This window comes from Stegodyphus dumicola, chromosome X2, assembly GCF_044657685.1.
Source record: "Stegodyphus dumicola isolate Sdum_Otavi_A_Nest chromosome X2, ASM4465768v1".
NCBI classification, from domain to species: domain Eukaryota; kingdom Metazoa; phylum Arthropoda; class Arachnida; order Araneae; family Eresidae; genus Stegodyphus; species Stegodyphus dumicola.
Window position 1 is genome coordinate 116,140,956 of NC_140781.1, and position 24,066 is coordinate 116,165,021.

The 24,066-nt window shown below is 32.7% G+C and overlaps 1 protein-coding gene across 2 annotated transcripts in view; it reads right to left on the reverse strand.

Annotated features, from left to right (window-relative positions):
- Oseg4 (intraflagellar transport protein Oseg4) overlaps positions 1 to 24,066 on the reverse strand; it is a 232,542-nt gene that overhangs the window by 37,417 nt on the left and 171,059 nt on the right. For both annotated transcript variants that reach the window (XM_085809853.1, XM_085809852.1), the window contains exons 28-31: positions 19,618 to 19,750; positions 18,035 to 18,121; positions 15,315 to 15,444; positions 4,648 to 4,716 (exon numbers count right to left, since the gene is read on the reverse strand). In XM_085809853.1, coding sequence (XP_085665979.1) covers positions 4,648 to 4,716; positions 15,315 to 15,444; positions 18,035 to 18,121; positions 19,618 to 19,750 — 419 coding nt within the window. The remainder of the gene's footprint in view (positions 1 to 4,647; positions 4,717 to 15,314; positions 15,445 to 18,034; positions 18,122 to 19,617; positions 19,751 to 24,066) is intronic.

Below are 24,066 nucleotides of genomic sequence, written 5' to 3' on the forward strand. Positions count from 1 at the left end.
TATAATAACCACTTTCATAATTTCTCACACTTAAGGGGGAAAATATGATGAAATCTTAAACAATCATAACTTGGAATTTTAGTTATTTAAAAAATATAGTTTAAAGTACTGAAAATAATTAAGGCTATTATTAATTATGCATATTTAGTCTAAGAAAAAATTGTATTATCTTCTGGTTTTCAGGAAATGATAAAATATTTAAACTTTAAATAAATAGAAGGAATACAAAATTTTAAAAAAAGAAGAAAAATATATTAATTAGTAAGCCTTTTTTTCTGCATAAATCAATATGTCCACATAACAACATTTTCACAACTGTTGCAAAAACGTGGAACTTTGCGAACATTTAGGTGTCGTGATATGATACTTTCCACAACCAAAATATCACAGGCGAAACGACGTCTACGCAACAAAAACCTCATCTGCAAAGATGTAATAAAGACGTCTTTGCAAAGGTTTCAAAACAGTGGATGTTCGCCGACATCTGGGCATTTTAAAGATGACATATTGCAACATTTTTACGACATCTGAGACGAGTTTGCAACGTCATTACGACGTTGCTGTGCTACTTGGGTTTAAACAAGACATGCTCAGTCAATGAAGATGAATTTTGAACAACACACAAATCCCTTCAATCAGTTAACATTTGGTACTTTATGACTATTGTTCTGTAAGCATTGCATAAGCAGCTTCAATATGGTTACAATAACAGTTCTGTACCTGTATGCAGTGCATTCCACAACATTTCCCAGATATGTAAAACCGTAGATATCAATGAATGAATGCTATGTGAGACAGGATATCCATGTAACATATAAATTCAGTGAAGGTTAATTGATAAATTTGCCACAAGATTTTATTAATTTATTAGCTTTAATAAATCAGAACAAAATATACCATACACCAGTAGTCTCAAACTTATTGTATGTAGGCCAAATGCATGATCTGAAAACAGGTGATGGGGCAGTTATTTTAATAAAATGAAAACTTATTAATAAAATAAAAAATATTTTTAATAAATTTTAAATATCACTTACTAAATATTTATCCAAACATGCATAAGCAATAATAATACCACAAAGGAAAACAAAAATTCAAGTTTATATATATATTAAATCTGAAATCTACAGGTTGGTGCTAAGATATCTGTTATTGGTTTGCAATTTGTAATTCAACTATATTGACAGCTAAGCATGAAATTCTTACACTGGCATTTCTTTAAAACAATGCTAACAAATTTAATTAAACATTAAATCACTGCAACATGAATAAAAAATTTCTGAACACAAGAACTGTGATAAAATGTCACCAGTGAGAACTAGGATATTGTTAATGCTGAGCTAAGAGAACTCTACCACGGCATTCTGTGTATGCGTGTGGAAGGGGGTGTAGGAGTCAAGATGTTCTGACCACAGATAACCATGGCTCTCTGCTTGCTGATATTTTTATAGCCATGAATAGCATAATATCCATTCAGAAAAACACAATTCTAAACAGCAATTTGTAACCTGCAAACATACATAATGTTTTGAAGGCGACCATTTTCATCCCCCCTTTCTGTTTAGTTACATTCATTAGCAAAGTATATGCCAGGGACGGACAAACTTCAAGACGATGGGAGCTGCATGATAGATTTTATGAGCATTCGAGGGCCGCAGGTCCAAATTTATATGGTTTTAAAAATAATGAGACAGATTTTGTTTATAAAGAAAGTTTGGAAGTAAAGTAATGAATATATGATTACATAAAAATATGAATAAATACATCTTATATCTACTGTTTTGTGTTTAGAAAAATTAAGTCCCAAGAAAATAAAAATTTGTAATTCTTGTACTGGGCAATTGAGTGTTTTTTGTGTAGAGAAACCAAATATTTTCTTCTGATTTCCTTTACACCTCTACATTTATAAATATTGTTGTTTTATTTTACTAGAAATAAAATAAATCAGAAGCATATTCATCGGTTTACAATTACATAAAAAAAATTTTTTTTGAGTAGATCATTCGAATCCTTGCACCCTAACCCAAGAATTTGTTAATATTTTCCTCTAAAACTTTTCCTCTAAAATACTTTCACTGATGACCAGTATAGAAGAATTCAGAATTAAAAAAAAAAAAAAAAAATCACTGATATTTGAATAATCAGTATCTCCCATACAGCCCTGACTGTTACAATACTTCAGCGTAGCATTCAACGGAATTAGCCAGACTTTTTTAATAATCAGTACACTATGTATCATTAAAAATTCTTGAAAGTATTTCTCGAATCATCCCAACAATTCTGGACATAGATAATGATTTTCAGCCGCATCATTGAAAATTCTCGAATCATCTCAATAATACTGGACATGATGAGAGTTCATGACAAGACAGGACAGATGTAAAAAGGACAAACTGGATGCCATCCAGAATATCTTTGAATCATTTCTAAAAAATTGCAATGCTACACTTTGGGTGAAATTATTGATGAAATGCTGCATCCCTTTCGAGGTCGCTGTCAATGAATTAATTACATGCCTAGTAAACTATCGAAGTATGGAATAAAAATGTATGCTTTGTGTAACTGAAAAACATTTTATACATTTTGGTCTCAAAACATATTGTGGAGCACAACCTAGTGGTTGTTACGCTGTCTCAAACAGTCCTATGAATGTTGTGAAAAGATTGGTCTTTCTAGTTAAAAACTCATGCAGAAATTACAATAGATGATTACTACACAAGCATCACACTTGCAGATTATTTACTGCAAAAGAAACTGACTTTTGTTGGACCATTGAAAAAAAACATAAGAGGAAGCGCCACAGGAATTTTTGCCAAATAAGAGATGGATGGCGCGAACAGCAGTATTTGGTTTCCAGTCAGGCAAAGTTCTTGTTTCTTACATTCCTTGTAGAAACAAACCTGTAATTCTTCTTTCTACTACGCATGATGATGACAGCATTGATACAACTACAAATAAACCTGGAATAATCATGGATTATAATGCTAGGAAAGAAGAAGTGGACACCATAGATAAATTGTGTGCAAGCTATTCAGTTTTGAGAATCAAAAGGAGATGGCTTTGTGCTATCTTTTCCAATCTTCTGAATTTGACTGGGATAAATGACCAGGTTATGCACATGCTTGCAATGCCAGCTAACACAGCACCATGCCAAAGGATCTTCCTAATTTATATATTAGTCTTATGAAAGAGCATCTTCATTCACGTGCAAAAATATAAATATTACTTTCCAACATTTCTAAGCCATAATAATGCTGCTCCTAATGATGAAGTGCCAGAGCAATCCTCATTGAAATGAGGAACATTATTTTCCAACATTTCTAAGCTGTAATAATGCTGCTCCTAATGATGAACTGCCAGAGCAATCGGTTTGTGAGACAGAGAAAGAAAGAGATGATCAGCATCTATGAAATGGAAGACATGCCTTACACACACATGCAAATGTCATTCTATTACCAAAAAAAATTTGCGTGGAATGCAATGCGAGCTTTGAACATTGAGAAATAGCTTTAGAATTCTGTTATTAGTCTACTCTATCCTATTTATATCTGTACTATTCTTTATTTTCTTAATTTTTATTTTTTTAGATATAAATAAAAATATTAAAATTAAAGTTAGTTTAAAATTAACTTTTCTAACCAGTAAGAAGTAAATTTCTTTGCAGAAGTAAGTATTGCTAAACTTAAGTTTTTTCCTACCAAGGTGAGTGTAGTTTCCTTTTTTATTTGTCTATACTTCTCTTTGATGAATATTAAAACTAGCTTGGATTTTAAAATATAGTTATTAAATAATAAATTCTAAATTTTTTATAATGAAATACATCATCGCCTTTCCATCTGACTAATATAAGCATTTATAAATTATTTTCTTTCATTTGAATGTGACATTATTTGTATTTTGAAATGATAAGGTTAACATTTTATTTCTTAAATTTATTATCAATATTCACTTATTTCTGCTGTTTTTCATGCCAAAAACCATAAAAATAACATGTGTAAAAAATGCGATGTGCGCGAGCTCATGTAAAACTTTATATATACTCATGTAAAATTGCCATGTGCACATGCTGGAAGGTTAAAGAACCAAATTGTCAGATTAAATTGTATACTGAAGTCATGATGCACTGAACAGAAGATCAGCATCAAATCCCAGTAATTTCAGTAAACAGTGAGATGTAGTATTCTTGAAAAAACTAACCCAGGTTACTTAAACAAACTTTTGGAATCTCTCCTCCCAAGAATTACAGCTATGATTTATGCACATGATGATGTAACTACATATTAAAGCTAAATTTTTAAGCGTGGAGGAGCTTTTTTCATATGCATTATATGAGCTGACAGCAAAAATAAGAATTTTGTAGTCAGCATACTTCTATTTTCAAAAACAAAATGAATTCTTACAAATTTTAACTCCCTTAGCATTAAAGCCTAAATGTGACTTGAGCAACTTTGTTTGTGTTACTAAAATATAATAAATGTAAATTTTTCAGGTATAAAATTGTCAAAACTGCTAAAAAAATATTCAAATTTTCGTTTTCAAAGCAACAAATAATCAAATCTTAATTATTTTTAATTAAAAGAAGTAATTACCATGAATCATTTTCTAAAATAAAATGAGCATGCAAATTATTTAATGAAATGAACTAACCAATCAGGAATATTTTCTGCACATCCCCGGCAATGAATAGAATTACTTCGACTATCTTTCGGTGGATGCCTAGGTTTAAAATATATATATATATATATATATAATAAATGCATAATCATGTTCAGTTTATAAAGGGAACACATTAAAGCAAAATTATAGAAACATTTGAGTTTAAAAAACACACAGACTATCAAATAGTGAAGGAGCTAAAGAAACAAAAATTAGCACAATATTCAAATGAATAATACTCTAATGAACATGACGTAGATTCTGATTGCTTTTAACTCCTCCATGAATAACAGGAACAGTTAGTGTCCAGATATCTCAATAGTCACAGAAACATTTCTTACTCCAAAAAATATCTGTCTTCATAAACAAAACGGTTAGTTTAAATTGTTTAGCAATATGAAACTGTTGGACAATCTTCTATTTAAGAACTTTTAAATTATAAACTTTTTTGCAGCAAGATTTCTCATCATTTCTTTTTTAAACACATATACAGCCTTTCACTGATTTCGCTGAAGTTGTTATAAAACATGAATATTCTTGGTATTATTCAACAAGAATGATTGACTCCAAGAAAAAGCTACAAAACAGCATCTTTAAAAAAAAAAATTAAAAAAAGTAAAATAAAATAAAAAAATTTAAAAAAAAACTTGGCATAAATTCTTTACTTATGTGCCAGCTTTCAATCTCAGTTAGATCATAACTTTAGGATGTCTTGTTAAAACACAATTCACTCCTGGTATCATATCAAAAGAATGGGAGCAATATAAGAGTCAAAACTTAAAATCCCACTTTTACAAAATAATTGCAACTGTTCTCATTGCAGTCATCACACTGTTTTGGGTTTGAAATGGTTTTTCATGATCAGACTGAACTAAATAACATGACACTGTAAAAATGCTTCAAAGCATGCTAAGCCATAAAAGCTGTTGTGTCAGTATATCATAACAGACTAGCTATTAAGCACAACTGAATCATCACTCTTAACTCTCCATGTATGATATTGAATGGGAATGTTTTTCATAAAACCAAATGCGATTCAAAAAGGATGAAATTTTTGCTACACTTGCACACACTACACTCAATTTACAAAATTGCCTTGAAGAGAAAATGAAACGGGAGAAACTAGAAGTCAATGAAAGGCATATAATGAAATCAGTATCTTTTATTTCATGGACCAATCAAAGAATACACCCAGAATAATATGAATAGAATAATATGAAAAAAGAAGCAGATTTCATTCATTTGCAAAATCTGTATTTCTTGTAATACGAAAATGAGTAAGGAAAACAAGAAAGACTATTTAATCGCACATTCAGTTACTCACGTTAACTGAATGTACAGTTCATGGTAATTGTTTATTTTAGCAGCCCCCAAGATTAAATCACCAATGAGAAAATTGCCACAAAATGAAACTTTATGTTAACAATGAAACTATGAGTATTTAAAGATGCAATGCTAAAGATTGCAAAAAGAAGAACAGCCTAAATGTTGGAAATTGATTCAGCGGTTCTGGAATATTGTCACTGCTATTAGATTTATGTATTCTTGGGCACAGGAGTTGATGTCCATAAAATGGTGTCACAAGCAGCTATATAGATGTCAAAGAGTAGCAGTTGACTAGAAAAATTATATGCATTAAAATAATAAAGCTAAGGTTAAGATTCTTAAAAATACTCTTAGGAAATGATATGTGAGTATTATCGTTATTACAGTCAAACTTCTTTAATCCGGACGTCCATAATCCAGACCTCAAAGCTACAAACTTTCTGCGCATGCGTAAACATATAATGCGGTTATGCATGCTCATAATACGTCCACGCATGCGCGTTTAATGTATAATGGACGGTATAAGCTAAGCTAAAATTATCTAATTATCTATTTCAGTTAATGTTGCAGATTGCGTTGTTCTTTAATCTTCTAATTGGATCCGGCTTATTATTTTTTGCAGACTGTTAGAGCAATTTTATAAAAGTAAGCTTGAACTTTCGATTATGTCAAAGAGAATTTCCGATTCTGGAGCTGCCAAAGGATCTACAAAGAGAAAACATGTTTCGATATCCATCAAACAAAAAAAGGAATTGCTGAAAAAAATGGATAAAGGAATATCCTTTGTTTCTCTAACCATTCCGAAATCTGTTTACCAATTTCACGCTGCTCTGGGGGGGGGTAGGAAAACGTCACGGCGCGCAATGAACTGGAAGTTGATCTGTCAGCACTATCCTTATCTTCAGGGCAGATGTTTTTATTTTATTCGGCTTATAATTCCTTACTAAATGTAGTATTTCATTTCAATGTACTCTGTCTTTGATATGATTTAAATCAAATTCCTCATCATTATAAATATCACGAATACACATCAAATAGTTTTCTGGTTGCAATTTTCTAATTTCGACTATACGTAATGTGTGCTTTACGCATGAGGACGTTGAAAGAAATGTTTGATAAAGTAAACAAATAAACATTAAGCATTTTTTGGAAATTTTGATACCCTTTAGATCATAATCATTCTTTATTTCATAAATTACGATTTCATATTTTTAATTTTATAATTTCTGCATGCCATCTTACCAGATTTAAACTGTTGATCTATAATCCGGAAAAAACCAATAATCCGGAATCGCTGAAGTTCCAATGAGTCCGGATTAAAGACTTTTGACTGTATTATATATTCTGTTGTTTATTTTTACATTCGCACAAGCTTGGCGAAATTAGAGCTGAGATCTTGGCACAAATCTTAAATTGCTAAATATGACTTGGGGCCACTATAACAAAGAAGCACCCTGTTCTTTACCTCTGAATCCAATGAAATGCTTAAGATGACTATCTGTTATAATGCTGGTCTCTAGACTTAAACCCCTTGTAAATATTCCTCCACAGGTTCATTAAAGATATCACACTCATTCAAATCCTGTCTTCCACATAACAGGAGCTTTGGAACTAAACTATTAAAGCACTGCAATCCATAACCATTGCACAGATAGAATGCTTTCGACAAAAAATTTTCTGTTGCTATGATTAATGCTGTCTTAACATATAGATACTATATGCACTGCTCCAAATGCATACAAGTCTATAATCTTAGGCAGCTCATATTATGCTTGATAGATTTGGTAGAAAACAGAATGTAGAATTTGGTACAGAAGAAACAGAATTTGGTAGAAAACAGAAGACTTAAAAAGACCAGAAGCCCATCATTTTATAAACACATTACTGCCTCTGATGGATGCTGTTTTATAGAAGGCATGCACCACATAGAAAGAATATGACTCTGTAAACTTTCACACTTTCCTTATCACATGATATATGAGACAATTTTATTGTACACAAAATAACAATTTTACAAAAAATTCAAATCTACTCCTTCTTTTAGAAATACTTTGTGAACTAACTGCAATGTATTAGTAAAGAAGGTCTAGGAAAGATTGAAAAAAATACACATGCTTGAAATCACTCACACTTAAAGCAAAAAGACACACCCTTTTTGACAGTCTACCATTAAGTAATACTCATTCAGGTTAGTTTGAAGGTTAAAAAAAATAATTACATCATAAATAAATATCAATCTAATTGTATATACATTTTCTTTTTATACAATATTTCAATGTATTAAAAATGACAGATGCAATTTTTTTTAACTTCATTTTGTTTTAAATGGAATAAAATTATGATACCTTTCATATGCTCTAAATAATTTTAAACTGAATAAGAATTTCATCAGTTTTCATTAATTGTATTAGATAGAAATTTTATGATTTTATTTGGTTAACAATTCACAGAAATGGAAACAAAAGTTCTTTATTATTATTATCAAAAGCATGTAGAGTACAAAGTCCGAGATTTGGACTTCCAATATCCGGAATGATCTAAAATCCGGACAAAAAAGCCACAAACTTTTTTTTTTGCATGCGCATTTTATTTTCCCTTCCATAATAAAACATGTGAAGACTTTCGCTTAAAAATTCCAATTCTTAATTTCACTTAAACACAAAATAAAATACCTCAATATGAAGAAACCATCACATAAGCATAAAATTGTGAGATTAGTAATTTGGCTACGTAGCTGAGAAACTGCCTGCCATACATTTCAAACCGAAACATTCACCTACTACACAGGTTATCATAAATTAAGGAAAAATCACGATTACTGAAAAAGTTACATGTAGAATTTTATGAAAGTTACCCACAATATACAATACACAGTAAGGTATCAAATAACATAAAACAAAATTACCAGACAAATATGATAGCATAGAAATTAGCACATGTATAAAATGAACAAATCAAAGGGGTCTGTTTGCTATAGGAAAAGTACCTTCAATATTGAATATGATTGCCTCTAGAAGCAATACAGCACATACAGCAACATGTGATGCTTTCAATTATGCAGTCTATCAGTTCCATAGGAAGCGAGAGCCATTGCTCTTGCAAAGCAGTTGCAAGTGCGACAAGGGTCTGAGGGGGTGGATTGAAAGCAGCTAGAAGTCTCCCTAAAGCATCCCAAACTTGCTCGATAGGACTCAAGTCCGGGGATCGAGCTGGCCACACCGTGCACATAATTGTTTCCTGTTGAAGATAATCATCTATGATGCGAGCCCTGTGTTATCTTGCGTTTTCGTCCTGTAACAGGAAAGCATCACCTATTGCCCTGCACCTATTGCACACATAAACATTAAGGATGTCATCTCTATAAATCTGAGCATTCACGGTTCCCCTTGGAAAGACATGGAGGTCTGTGCATCCACCCAAAGAGATGCCACCCCAATTACAGACACTGCCCTTTCTGTATGCATCTCTTTCACGGATATTAGACGGATGATAACGGGTTCTAGGTTCTCTCCATATCAAATAATGCCTAATATCGCTTTCTAGACTAAATCTGGACTCATCTGTAAAGAGAACCGCCCTCCATTGATCAGGCATCCAGTGGACATATTGTCGTGCCCACTGAAAACGGTCCCTCCTATGGTGTGACGTGAGCGGCACACAAATGGCTGGTCGCCTCGCATACAGACCACCTTCGTGAAGCCTTCTATGCACAATTGACGTTGACATGAACCTTCCGGTGGCTGCAGCAAAGGAGGATCTAAGAAGAGTCGGAGTAGCGGTTCTTATCCTGCATGCGCATAATATCAAATATTGGTCATCAGCGCTCATCGTAGCAGTAGGCCGTCCTCAGCTGAGCCTCCTAGATGCCGAATCTGTGGTTTGAAATTGCCTCCAAAATCTATGAACCACAGAAGGACTCACATTTAGCCATCTGGCCACTTCTGTTTGACTTTGTCCTACCTCTAGTCTCCCAATGGCTCTCCATCGCAGTTCTGCAGGCAAATGATGCCTGGAGGTCATTGTTACGAATTGGCTATCTCAGATTTCTGATGTCACTGTCACAGTGAAATTTGTGGGCTTGCTCTCAAACATGGACTTTTATGCTCCTCACAGATGATGTATTCCGGAAGCAGCGCCACTAATTTGCATATCGCAGTTTTACTTAGCTACTCTTACTTGGCAACATATTCAAATTTTACACGGTTTGGCTTATTTTTGAGGGAGTTATCACTATTTTTGTGATTTTTCATTAATTTATGATAACCAGTGTAGTATTTTGTATCCCTGATGCCAACCTCACGAGTCATTATTTATTATATTTTGCTTTCATCACCGCATATTTATCAATACATGACAACTTCAGTAACGACTCATGCAGCAATGTCCAAAACTTTTCTTATACATATTAGTAATTGAATAACATGAGAATGGCAACCTTTTATGCTAACATTACACCTGGCGATGATTACAGATTTTTAAATGCTCTAGGAAATGCTGACAAAGAAAAATTTAACAAAAATTTCTTTTCATATGCTAAAAATATATTTTGTTAATGAAACTCATAGGCTAAAATATTACATTTAGTGCTATTTTAATAACTTATATGTTATTCACATAAACCCAGAAAAGGAGGCAAAATATGTTCGCACTGGACTGCAGAATTTAGGGAAGACAAAATTTTTGGAATATGGGGAAGCACCGAGCAAAATTAAGGGTTGAGAATTTTTTTATAATTTAGGGAAAGAACTGGGATCCAAAGTTAAGAGTTGGCAAAAATTTAGAACTTAGGAAGGCGCTTTATAGCAGAATTTAGGACCCGCAGAGACTGCATCAAGCGGTATATAGTGCCGTCCCTAGATAAAGCCTTAAGCATATGTGGGAGGTTATTTATTCAAGACTCAGATTAGTTTCAAGCATGTGCAAGAAATAGATGTAGGTATACTAAACTAATACAATTCAGGCTTGAATCAGTATGCAATAGGAGCAAAAAAAAATTTAGCGGAACAACTTGTCTCTCGTTGCAAATCTTATGATACATAGCCAATAAGGTGTAGCAGACACTATTAAGCTAGGCTAAAATTATCTTTACTGATTCTAAGACATTTCAGATAATGTAGCAGACTGTGCTGCTCCTTAATCTTCTAATTTGATTCAGCTTATTATTTTTTGCAGATTATTATTATTACACCAATTTTATCAAAATTAAGCCTGAACTTTTGATTATGTCGACGAGTTTATAATTCTGGAGCTGCCAAAGAATCTACAAAGTGAAAGCATATTTCGATGACTATTAAACAAAAAGTGGAATTACTGGAAAAAATGGATAAAGGCGTATCCGTCTCAAAATTATGCGAGGAGTATGGCCTTGGAAAATCAGCTGTATATGACATAAGAAAAAAGAAAAGGGAACTTTTTCTGAATTCCAACACTTCACTCGCAATGAATAACAGAAAAACTGTTCATTATGCTAAGAGTGACGATCATGACAAAGTGATGATTGAATGGGTCAGACAGCATCGCAGCGAGGTCGTGCCATTGACGGGTCCAATGCTAATGGCTAAAGCCAAAATATTTCACAAAGAAATTACCTTAAAAACTGAGTGCACATATTCGACAGGTTTGTTAACCAAATTTAAAAATTGCCATGGTATAAGGCAATTAAAAATTTCAGGTGAAAAAGCTTCAGCTGATACTGAAGCTGCAGATGAATTCATTGAACTCATTACTAGTGAACAATTATCTCCAGAACAAATGTACAATGCTGATGAAACTGGCCTTTTCTGGCACCGTACCGTAAAATACTTTGGCAACCTCTATAGAAAAGACTGTAACTGGTGTCAAAGATTCCAAAGTGACACAATTTTAGCGTGTGCAAATGCTGCACGAACTCACAAGTGTAAACTTTTCATAATCGGAAAATAACCTTGAGCATTTAAAGGAGTAACAAATTTCCCTGTTATATATCATGCAAATAAAAGAGCATGGATGACACAAGCATTAATGAATGATTGATTTGAAAATCATTTTATACCCAAGGCTCGGCAACATTTGAATTCGGTTGGTTTACCTGATGACTCAAAAATAGTCCTGATTGTAGACAACTGTTCGGGTCATAATTCACTTAGTTTTAGTGAAAGATAATGTATCCATATTATTCTTCCCTCCAAATTGTATGTCCGTCATTCAGCCTATAGATATGGGTATAGTGTGCATGCTGAAATGCAAATATTAAGTAGCATTTTTTAAATCCATGTTAAATTTCTTGAACAATGGCAAGACTATTCAAGAATTTTTGAAATATTTTAGCATAAAATATGTTGCATGGAGCATTGCAAGATAGTGGGAGGATGTGTCTCCAGATATGTTACAAAATGCTTGGCATAATTTATGGCCAGCTAGCATATTTCATGGTGAGGACAATGAAGATGATAGGCGCAAATTTATAGGTTTTCGGATATCGCAAACTAAAGATGAAATTTTCCAGTTAATGAATTTTGTAAAGAAATGTGGAGAAGTGGTAATAAATGAAGATGATATAACAGAAGTTTTTCATTGCGATGACAATGTCCCAATCATCAATCAGTTAGTGGACGCTGAAATCTGTAGTACGGTTCTAGATCCAGAAAATACCACTATTGATAGTGAAGAAAGTGACAGAGGGGTTATTGAAAACAAAAAAAAATTTCGATTGACAAGTTAGTCGGTATTCTCAACACAGCAATTACTGAACTTGAACAGTGGAATTTTGTAACTCGACAAGAAATTATGTCTGCTTATAGAATTAAAGAGAAAGTATTAGCACAAAAAACGAAGCAACTTAAACAACCTACATTGAAAGAAATGTTAAATAAAGTAAACAAATAAATATTAAGCTTTTTTTTTGTAAATTTTGATACTCTTTAGCTCATAAATTCTTTTTATTTTATAAATTATGATTTCATATTTTAATTGTATAATTTCTGCATGCCATCTTACTAGATTTAAATTGATGATTTAATATCCGGAAAAATCCCAAATCTGGAATCGCTGGAATGAAATATGTTCTAAATTACAAGAAGCTTTTTAGCTTGTGTAATGATATCTTTCATATCCAAAAATGTATTTGCAGTATAATAAATTTTTTAAAATTTATTATAATAAATTTTTTTAAATTTATTTTGATTTATTTTAAAATTTATTATATTATAAATTTTTAAAAATTTATTTCGAATTTGAGTAGCTTTTCTAATAATTTAATACTATAACTTAACAGTTCAGACTTCCATGCAATTTATTTTTTATCCAATTGAGAAGGGGGAAAGTAAAAGAGAAAAAAACCATGAAAACATCCAATGTGGCCAGCCTGTTCGGTATGATTTGAACCCTGGACCGAACTACCAGTGTTAAAAAAATTTTACCGCTCGGTCACTGGTGGGTATTTTAGATTTGAAGGAGGAAAGAGAAACAAGGTCTTTCCCTTCTGTTCTAACCTACACAGTCTATATTTTAACATTCTTCATGAAAAAAATTTTTTAACTGAAAATTTCTTAAAATAGTAGGCACCTGTATTACATAAAATGTGCTACTGTAGATGCACTCAATATCACAAAATTAATTTCACAGGCTAGTTTCAGTTTCCAAAAAGAATCTGCAATAAATAATTCCTAGACTTGCTTTGGATAGACAATTTTCGAATTAGGCCCACTGCATTATTTCTGTTTTCCCTCCCGTAATTTGGCTATAATTTCGAAGGCGATCACTGGCATTTATCGACCTTATTTCTAAAGCAAAAGCATAGTATATAAAGTTTTACAAAATAATGTTAAAGACAAAATTTGGCATGAACACTAGAGTTTCTTATATTGAATAAGCATTCAAACACTAACATGTAAAGAAGATAATTTCATAATGTTTACCTTTTGTATTCTTATTAAAAACAAAGGGAAAAAAAAGAAAGTTTATACTGAGTATTAAATTTATTCTGATAACCATAAAAAGTAAAAGAAGTGAAAAGTACAAGATTTTATAATAAAAAGGAATCATTTTTAGTTTTATATTTAATTTTATTTGCTATAAAACTTACTTCATTATAGAATGATGAGTAAAGATGAACATAGAAGTTTTTAAAAAAATACTGACACTCATACTCGGAAAAAGAAGAGAAGTCTAGTTTGAGTGAATAGCGAACAGTTAATTCTAAAACCTCACCTTACTGTGCATTAGCTAAATTTCAATATAAAGTTTACAAAAGTGAAATTAATTTCCACCTCTCTACGAGATCCCCAAACCGTTTGTGAACAGGAAAAGAAATTCCTATCAACCATGACATGGCCATTGCAAGATTTCATTGCCAGAACTACTAGCAGCCATTACAGGGTTGAGAGGGTTAATGTCTGTTACAGGTACTAAGGCTTTATTGGACTAACAGTCTTACAAGGAACATAAAGCTTGAAGTCACATGCAGCAATAACAAGCTTATTAACATGCAAGATACAACAGCTGCATCAATCAGGATTGACAAAAAGCAGAAAATCACACAGAGGTAGCTCATAATCACATGAAGTCCCCCATTTCAAGAAGCTCCTAAAATCATTAATTTCCTTTAAAAACCAATAAACATATCCTCTGCCTTAAGATGGTAGGTTCTCAAAAGAGCAAGGTAGGAAATAGCCTCTAACAAAGCATTTGTTTCTAATACAATAAATGGGGGATTACAAAATGTTGTGTGAAAAACCTCTAAACAGCCACATAATACTTGGCAAGCTTCGTTAATTGGCGTATTTAACCCTATTTGATTTATTCTAAGAGATTTTGACAAAAATACTGTCTACCAGATAAAGGGTCTTTAATCTACGTAAGTCCAAGCAGCAGACACTATAGTTACAATTGCACCAAATATACTTTAGGCAAAATGAATTACTTCAACTACCACCAAGGCCTTTGCTGCAGTATTATTGGTGAGCACAGTGAAATTAATTCAGACAACTGTAGCTACAAGAAATCTCAGCCTGCACATTTTCTGCTTTCATGTAATGTTTTCTGTCCCTTAACAGTCCCTTCAAATTTAGAAAAAGCTTCTTGGCAGATCTTCAAATGATTTAAAGATGAAAAATAATTTAATAATTTTAGTACAATTTAGAAAATATGGGGGTGGGGGATGAAATCAATCTGATCAATCTGGAAATTATTTGAAATTCACAAAATGTTCAATAATCTCCCAATAATCTCAGAAATTTGTGTCACAAGAAAGTTGCTACCTTATGCACTAAGATTGGTGTTATAATATCCAGTTGTAAGATGTTTTTTGAAAAACAAATCTGGACACTCGAAGAAAGTACTTACGGATTACTTACTTGATAAAAATTTCTGCAGCTAAAGATGCATATTTAGCCTTTTTTTCATGTGATATATTTTCTAATGATTCCAGTCGCATAAAAGCTGCCGAACAAGTAGCAAAAGCTCTATTTGCACAACTTGCTAATGCTAGAATAAAAAACAAGTGCTTTCACATTGACTAAAAAAAAGGTTCATAAAATAATACAGAAATAACTCATAAATTTGAGAACAAAACAAAGCAATTTTCTAATTGCATGACATATGAATAATTTTCACTGTTTTGATTTTAAAACATTCAAGCAGTATAATTATCAATAACAGTTATTTTATTCCAAATTTCCCATTTTCTCCTGCCTTAATTTTCATTCATTACAAAGCTTCTCAGCAGGTTTATAGATTTAGTTGATTTTTTTACAATAGGAAATACATATGGACTTAAATTGTGAACAAAATAGCTACAGATTTATTAAATACAAGAGTACTTTAATTTACACTATCTCTCTTAAGCAGTTGTTTTACACATATTAGACACCCAGATAAGAAGGGATCACACAGCTTAAACCTCAATCATGTAGAATGTCCTATGTATCTTGTAGTTCTGTATTCAGAAATACAATCAACAGAATTCCTAATTAATTTTTTAAAAAAGGCAAAAAGTTATTTAAAAAACAATCTAGGGCTGAATTTTTTTCAAATGTTAAAATAAATAAATTTGATGAAACATTTGTCAAAACAAGAACATTCGCAAAACGTTATCATAAAACATTTCAACTACCTGATTTTCAAAGATATTTTAGTCTCTGATCAAGTCAAATATGCTTTTAAATCAGAAAACAATTGGAGTGCTTCCTTTCAAAAAATGCAGGTCAAACTTTTCTCATAGTACTATAACTTCCCCTAAAACTTTCTTTCTAGCTGGAAACTACCTGTTGTGCTTGCCAAAATAGCCAGGATGTAACACAATACATGAGTAAATGTAACAATTTTGTTATCCAGAAACATGACTTTTATGTACAAATATTTACACGTTGATGATATTATATGATTTAAGAAAATAACTCCAATGAAACACATATGTTCAATACCTTACAAATTAAACCAGCCCTATTGGCTAAACTTGAAATTCCCACTCAGGCGTAAATGCCCTACCACACGTTCTGCAGACAACTCTTGTCTGTCTCTCTTGATTCCTATCGTGAGAGAGGCAGCTGATTGGCTGACTGCAGCCAGATACATGACACTACCATTCCAGCATTTCCTCTATTTTGAAAATGTGCCAACAAATATAACAAATATTATTAGTGCAACTGAAACATGCAGATTCATTAACATATCATGTGTCTAATGCTTTGTACATTATGTGAAAATCAAATTGTAAACCAATGTTAGAATGCAATGCATACTCTAAACTTCTTCAATATATTATACATTTAAAAATAGCCAACTACTATCTAATGACAGTTCTACCCTCTCAGCTGTCATTTAATGCACTACTATTTTCTAAGGTGAGGAAAAATTCAATATCAAATGGACTATATTATATGTCTTTACACACACACACACACACCAGTGGCTGAATGGATAAGAAATCCGAGCAATGGAAGTTCATCTTTGTTTTGTGTCCAGTAGCTACACACACAAATGTGTAATTGAGACATCCATTGTAGCCCTTCTATAATAAAAAACTTAACTTTAAACTTCCGGGGATGTTATCTGCATCATGGCACATTCAGATGTGAGAAACAAATAGCTTAATAAGAAACAAACCATTATACTGGTGCAGATTTTGAATAAAACTACTGATTCTGGGGGCGATCAGATACAGATCACTCTTCTTCAAGATTATTTTTACTTCTGAAGAAGAAGGACTTACTTAAGCGATGAACATATTTTTAAGTGAATTAATTTTCAAACTTCAGACCAAATAATATTCATTCATTGATTTTAACCTACCTTTATATTAAACATGGCAATTTATGAAAAACCTAAATACTGTCCAAACTTAAAATTTTCTAACTGCAGTTTAATGTACGTTTTAATTCATACTAACGAATAAAATTTTGATCAGATGTGACCAACAAAATTATTTATGTTTTAAATTTTACTGATTGCACTGAAGAGAACAGCATATACTTGCATGCAATAATGTGGTGCATGCATACAGTTTTCTTTCCTAAAAATCACATCAATCTCAGGTAAAATAATTCATTTAATATAACAGCTCCCAAACAATGCAAAAGCATTTTCTAAACTCTCTTATCTTTCAATGCTTAGTAAGATTTAAAAATTTAAAAATTAAAATTTTGTAATTTTTATTACTTTGTCAATAAGAAACAAATTTATTATTTTATACAACTTAAGTTTTTAAATATACATTTAATGAATTTTAAAAATGTTAATATTATAAAAAATATTCTATAAGGTTAAAGATAAGTCACAGGGTATCTTACGTCTAATATTATGTAAAATATCTCACTCATTCACTATTAAAAGCTATTTTTAACTAATATCACATTTACATACTTAAGAAAGCAGGGAAAGTTTTGATTTACAGCACACATTTATATAAAAAAATCATGCATGTTTTAATTAATAAAAGTTTATTGTTTATCTACAAAATATACTTTTTTGCAATATATATGGTTTTAATTATCCTCATTATATATATATTTTAGAGCAATTTTGAGAATTTGAGCATCACAAGCAATGAGGTGAAAAATACTAAATACTTTTGTACCTAAAAGGGAGTAAATATCTTCAGGATTCAAAATATCTTCATATTCCCTGAGATGCAAAGCTGTTTTCATAGCTGCATCCATATAGCCTTCAAAACGAAAATTAGTATGTTAGAAGGAAGCCACAATAAATATACAGATTTTGCATCCTATTCCGAAACAGATTATCGCCTTTTAATATCAGAGATTATGATAAAATGACTGGGATATTACAGACTTAACATATTTTTTTCATATTAAACTTGGCATGAAATATCTAAAAGAAAATAAAACTACTTTACTGCAAAAGGAAATTACCTTTCTTCTAACTGCAATTATTAAATAATGGCAAAGTGGGATCATCAAGAAACATGAAATTTAGTAGAAACTATTTTACACATCACTGGAAAACTATCATTTACTTTTTGAACACGTGTACACTCATTTTTTATTTTCTATGTCTTCTGTTATTTAGTCAAAGTAATTAACCACCAAAGTTTTGTACAATAGAGATCCTTTCTGCACAAAATTTAGGCATTTTGTTCTAAAGAGAAAATCAATATGAACACATGAGCAGTAACTAAAAAATGTCAGTTAAAAAATTATTCAGAACTGTATAAATAGCCCTGCAAACCCACCTCACATTTAAACTGACAATGTTAAAGCAATTCAGCAGTGGGGGGGGAAGCTTTTATTTTAAAATTCATTCACAGGAACTTCTAAAATGCACTGCCATACAACAATTAGCAAACCTGTCTTATTTTAAAAAGTTGCAAACTACATTTGAAATGTGTTATTACACATTTCTTAACATCAGCTTTTATTTTTTGATTTCAGATTTCATTTATATTAGTTGCAGTTAATTGAAAAATATATTTGAATATGTTTAAATGAAAATATGCTGCTATCATCTTGTTAGATCATTGTGACACTGTTCATTTGTAGCTCAGCAGTTGTGAGGGCTACATAAAACAAAGTTTGTAAAATGAATATTATTATCATCAATGGTTTCATGAGCTCTATGACACAAACTACCATTCAATTGATGACCACTTACCATTGGTAAAAACTGAATTTTTCTGTGACACAGTGCACATATTCACGGCTCCTATTTAAAATTTAACTGGACAGAAGCTACAGAAATCACCAAACTGAATCTTCCTCCCCCCACCAAAAAATTAAGTTAGACACCAAAAGGTGCTCCTTATGAACTAACTGATTCAATTCCAGGTCATTTGTTGATGAGCAATAATTATGATGACTCAAGTTAATACAATGTAGATTTTTATAAACTCTGTCTCAGACATTAATTCTAATTAAATCACTTTATTTATTGTGAATAAAAATATTTAAGACACCTGCAACTGAAATTTTAGTGTAATATACAAATAAGCAAACATTATTTCATAGATTAAAACATTTACATTTAAATGATTTTAAAAAAAATATTGTTGTTGAAAATTTATGTCAGTGATTGTTAAGTGCTATGTAGACAAAAAGGTTGTTATCAATTTAAAATCTTTATAAAAAATTAAATTTTATTTGCATATAGGAAAATACTCTTCATTTTCTGAATGATCCTTTTATTTTGATACAGTTTTCTCACCTTGATATAGATGCTTCTGAGCAAGCATGAAGAAATGATAAGCCTTAGCACCTCTCCAGGGATCATCAATTAAATAAGGAGCAATAGTTTGGAGAGATACTTCTTCTTCCATAATTTTGCCTAAATCATTTATCTAAATTAAAAACAGAGAACACTGTTAGTATAAGAAAGCTAATCCACAAATAAAACAATGAAAGAACAAAATATTTCTTTCTTGTAATCAAATTCTTTTCTTTAATGACTTTAATGTCTGTAAATGACATCTGCAAAAGAGGTTAACTTCTAGGGCTAATTCCACATTTCTCATAATTTGGCTTATAAATGTTTTATATAACCTTACATCATACTGAGATAGTTTTGCAATATAGTAGCAAATACCTTAAAAAAGCACAATTATATGCTGGCATACTTATGAAAATTTTGTCCTTGCTGAGGTGTGTGTACAATTATGGCAAAGCCCTGAGGGCTATCTGCCTAAAGGGACAGATGCCTTCGTGGAGGACTTTCTAAGGAAAACTGGCTCGTATACAAGTTACACATGGGGAAAACCACAAAAACGCCCATGCAGCCAGCCTGTTCGCGGAATTTGAACCTCGGACCGAACTACCAGTGTTCAGCAACTTTACCGCTTGGCCATTGGTGAACTTGTCCTTGCTGACCGGTGGCAATCCCCTACCTTTAGGGGCTGCCTAATGCAATTTTTCAGCAGGATAACGCCCGACCACACACTGCTCACATCTGCCAACATGCTCTGCAAGGTATACAGATGCTTTCCTGGCCACCGTACTCTCCTGACTTGTCGCCAATCGAACATGTGTGGAATGTGATTGGGTGCCGTTTGCAGACTCTGCCCCTGCCTCATTCGGAAGACGAACTGTGGCAAATGGTTGAAAGGGAATGGAGAGCCATCCCTCAGGACACCATCTGCACTCTTACTGAATCTATGCCTAGACGTGTTTTTTTTTGTGCATCGCTGTCCGCAGTGGTCCTACATCCTACTGAGCCGACGCCGTTCTCACTCTGTATTCTGACTATCATTTTGAAATAAAGATCACTTATTGCTGCTTGCTGTCTCTGTCTTTTTTCCAAATTTCATCACTTTCTGGCCACTCCTTCTTGGCATTGCATTTTCAATGTCGAGCAGTGTATATACAAAGCCTCAAGGTTTGCCGAATTCGCCTCATGCAAAGATTTCCGGTTTCGGATTCCGGTGTTAGAATCACTGATGCTGTAAAATTTCAAGAGCTTTTCTTTATTTTTCAGTATATCATACACAATCATGTCGCAATTCCATACAATTCTGCTATAAACCGAGGAGTAGCACATTTCTTATAGTAATTTACTCATGGTTTCTTTTGATGTAAAATCATTATTCACCAATGTCCCAGTGGAGGGTGCATTAAGATGTCTAGAAACCAGACTTCGTGAATTTCATTTCTCTTGCATCGAAATTGATGAGCTAATTTCTCTCACTCAACAAAATGTGTTTGTAAGCAAACTGAGGGATTAACCATGGGAAGCCCCCTCAGTCCCATCCTGGCTGATATCTGCATGCATTATTATGAATCAAAATTGTTTGAAACTTTAAACTTCCCGGCATGGTTCTGCTATGTAGACGATACTTTTACCCTGTTTGAAGGTAATAAAGATGATTTAAATAAAGTTCTTTCAACAATGAATTCTATTGATCCTGCTATTCAGTTCACTTTTGAACTTGAGACTTGCAATTCTCTTCCGTTTCTCGACATTCTGGTCACACGTAACACATCCAACTTCAGTACTACAGTTTACCGTAAACCTTCATCGGTTTGCCTTCACACTTTAAATCATGTCATCCGACTAAACAAAAGTTAGCTTCATTTTATTCCTATGTTTTCCGTGCTCTTCAAGTTTGCTCCTCCAAACTAGCCCTTGATGAAGAACTAAATTATTTAAAAGCAATAGCTATTGACAGGGGCTTTTCACCCAACATTATTAATCAAGCAGTTAAAAAATTCTCATTTCAACACACTAAAAGGCACACTCTTGTTTTAGGAGATTATAAAAATTATGTTGTCATTCCCTTCTTTCCATCAATTAGCTATAAAGTTGCACATATTTTCCAGAAATTTAACTTTCGGGTTGTTTATTCTCCCATCAATAAAATTCCGAGTTCCATGCTCAAGGACCTCATTCCGGATATGAATTCCTGGGGTATTTATAGGATTCCTTGCCAGTGTGGTTTAATTTACATTGGCCAAACTAAAAGAGCCTTAAAATTTCGCATCAAGGAACATGAGGCATATGTTAGAAAAAAGGAAACACAGAAGTCTTCTGTTGCTCAACATTGTTGGTCCGAAAATCACACTTTCAATTTTTCTGCTGCCAAAATTATTCAAAAAACATCTTCCATTCGAGAACTGAATTTTTAGAGGCATTTCACATTCATAAAAATCTTTCTGTTCTAGTTAACGATCCTAATTCCAACCCAAATTTGCCTTTGCCCTTTAAAGAAATTATGTTTTAATTCTGGTTTCACCAACAGATGGCGCCACTTGCTTATTCTTGTCCAGGCTTTCTTATCTTATCTAATCATTATTTCCTATCTTGTTCATTTGCGGTTTTGCAGCTGAAGATGGTGGTTCGGTAAAACCATCGAAACTAGTCCTGTGAAAATTTTGTAAATATAATGCTGATTTTTGTTTTTTGACTTGTGAATTAGTATTTATTCGGCGTGTTATTGTGTCTTAATAAACAAATTTGTCAGGCAAATGAATTGTTCTCCTTATGTACAAAATGATCTGTTTTGACTTTAAAAATGCCAGAGAACTGCACAAATTTGGCATCACATGCAATTTCAGCACTGCACACATTAAACACCTTCTAAAAATACATTACCCTAATTATATATTATCACCCAATTGTTCATGATGCAATATTAATAAATTACCACATTTAACATATATTTGCAGTGTCTCATTAATAAAGTAATACCCTTTTCATATTTAATTTTACTTTTATATGCATCTATAAAAATAAGATCATTCAGTGATAAGATCATTTTTAAAAATCAAAAATGTATTTGAATTTTAAAGAATTTGATAATTGTAAGCAACTTTTCAATGCTGTTAGTTTCATTTTTAACATATTCTACAAACAAATGTTATTTAGCATCAAGCAGACAGTGAATAAAATTTGTTTGCAGCAACAGACAGCATATTTTTTTGCATCTACTTTAGCAAAAATGGGAAAAATTAGACAAGTAATATAATGGTAATAATAATGCTGAAATACAAAAGAATTTTATCCTACGTGTATGACTTACATCTCTCTGTAACACATAAAAATTATACTGTTTAGAATACCAAAAGTGCAACGATAATAATGATACTGAGACACAAACCGAATAAAATGAAAAACAGTTTAATGACTGGCACAAATGCCTGATGTTACCATTAAAGTAAACCCCTATGTAGTACGTTTCAACATTTGCTACGGTAACATGAAACCAATCACACATTTGCAATATACTTCCTCAACATCTTACACAAATGAAAGTAAAGGAATCTAACAGTAACAAAGCTATTATGAACAATACATTAACAATAAAACATAAGTCTTACTCATATACAGGGTGTTTAATAGATCATGGGAAAAACTTGGAGGGGTGGTGGAGCGTACTAAAACATGCATTTTTTTATAGGAATGTAGGGTCTGAAGTGATGTGGTTAAGGCAGGAACGCAAAAAAATGACACGAGAGGAAAATGTGCTTATGTACGAAATCAACACAAAGTGCTTCTTTGTAGCAATACAGTATTCACAATAAATGTTCAAAATTGCAACCACCAGCAGTAATACATGCTTGGTAACATAGCAGAAGGGATTGACGTACATTTTGAAAAACGACAGGCATTTCACGCACGCTTGCAGCCGCAATGGATAATCGTGCGACGAGGTCCTCCAGTGACTCATAGGGAGTTTCGTAAATGATGCTTTTCAGATGGCCTCATAAAAAAAGTCCAAGCTGGATAAATCTGGCGAACGGGGTGGCCATCGAACGGGTCCACCCCGGCTAATCCATCAGCCCGGAAATGTCCCATCCCAGTAATTGCAGACCTGCACGTGGTTACGGGCTCGTGGCACAATCATGCTGGAACCACATGCGATCACGAACGACAGCCGGAACATCCTGCAGCAATTTCAGTAGCACCTCTTGCAGAAAAATATGATAACATAAGCCATTTGTATGTACAGGTAAGAGGTATGGGCCTATGAGGTAGTCGTTAACAATACCCGCCCACACATTCACAGAGAAGCGAGTTTGGAATGCATGTGCACGTGTACCGTGTGGATTACGAGTTGCCCACACGTGCATGTTGTGGCTATTGAAATGCCGTCCTGTGAGAAAGTTGCCTCGTCCGTGAATAGCACATCCGATGGGAAATCCGCCTGCGCTCCACACTGCTGCA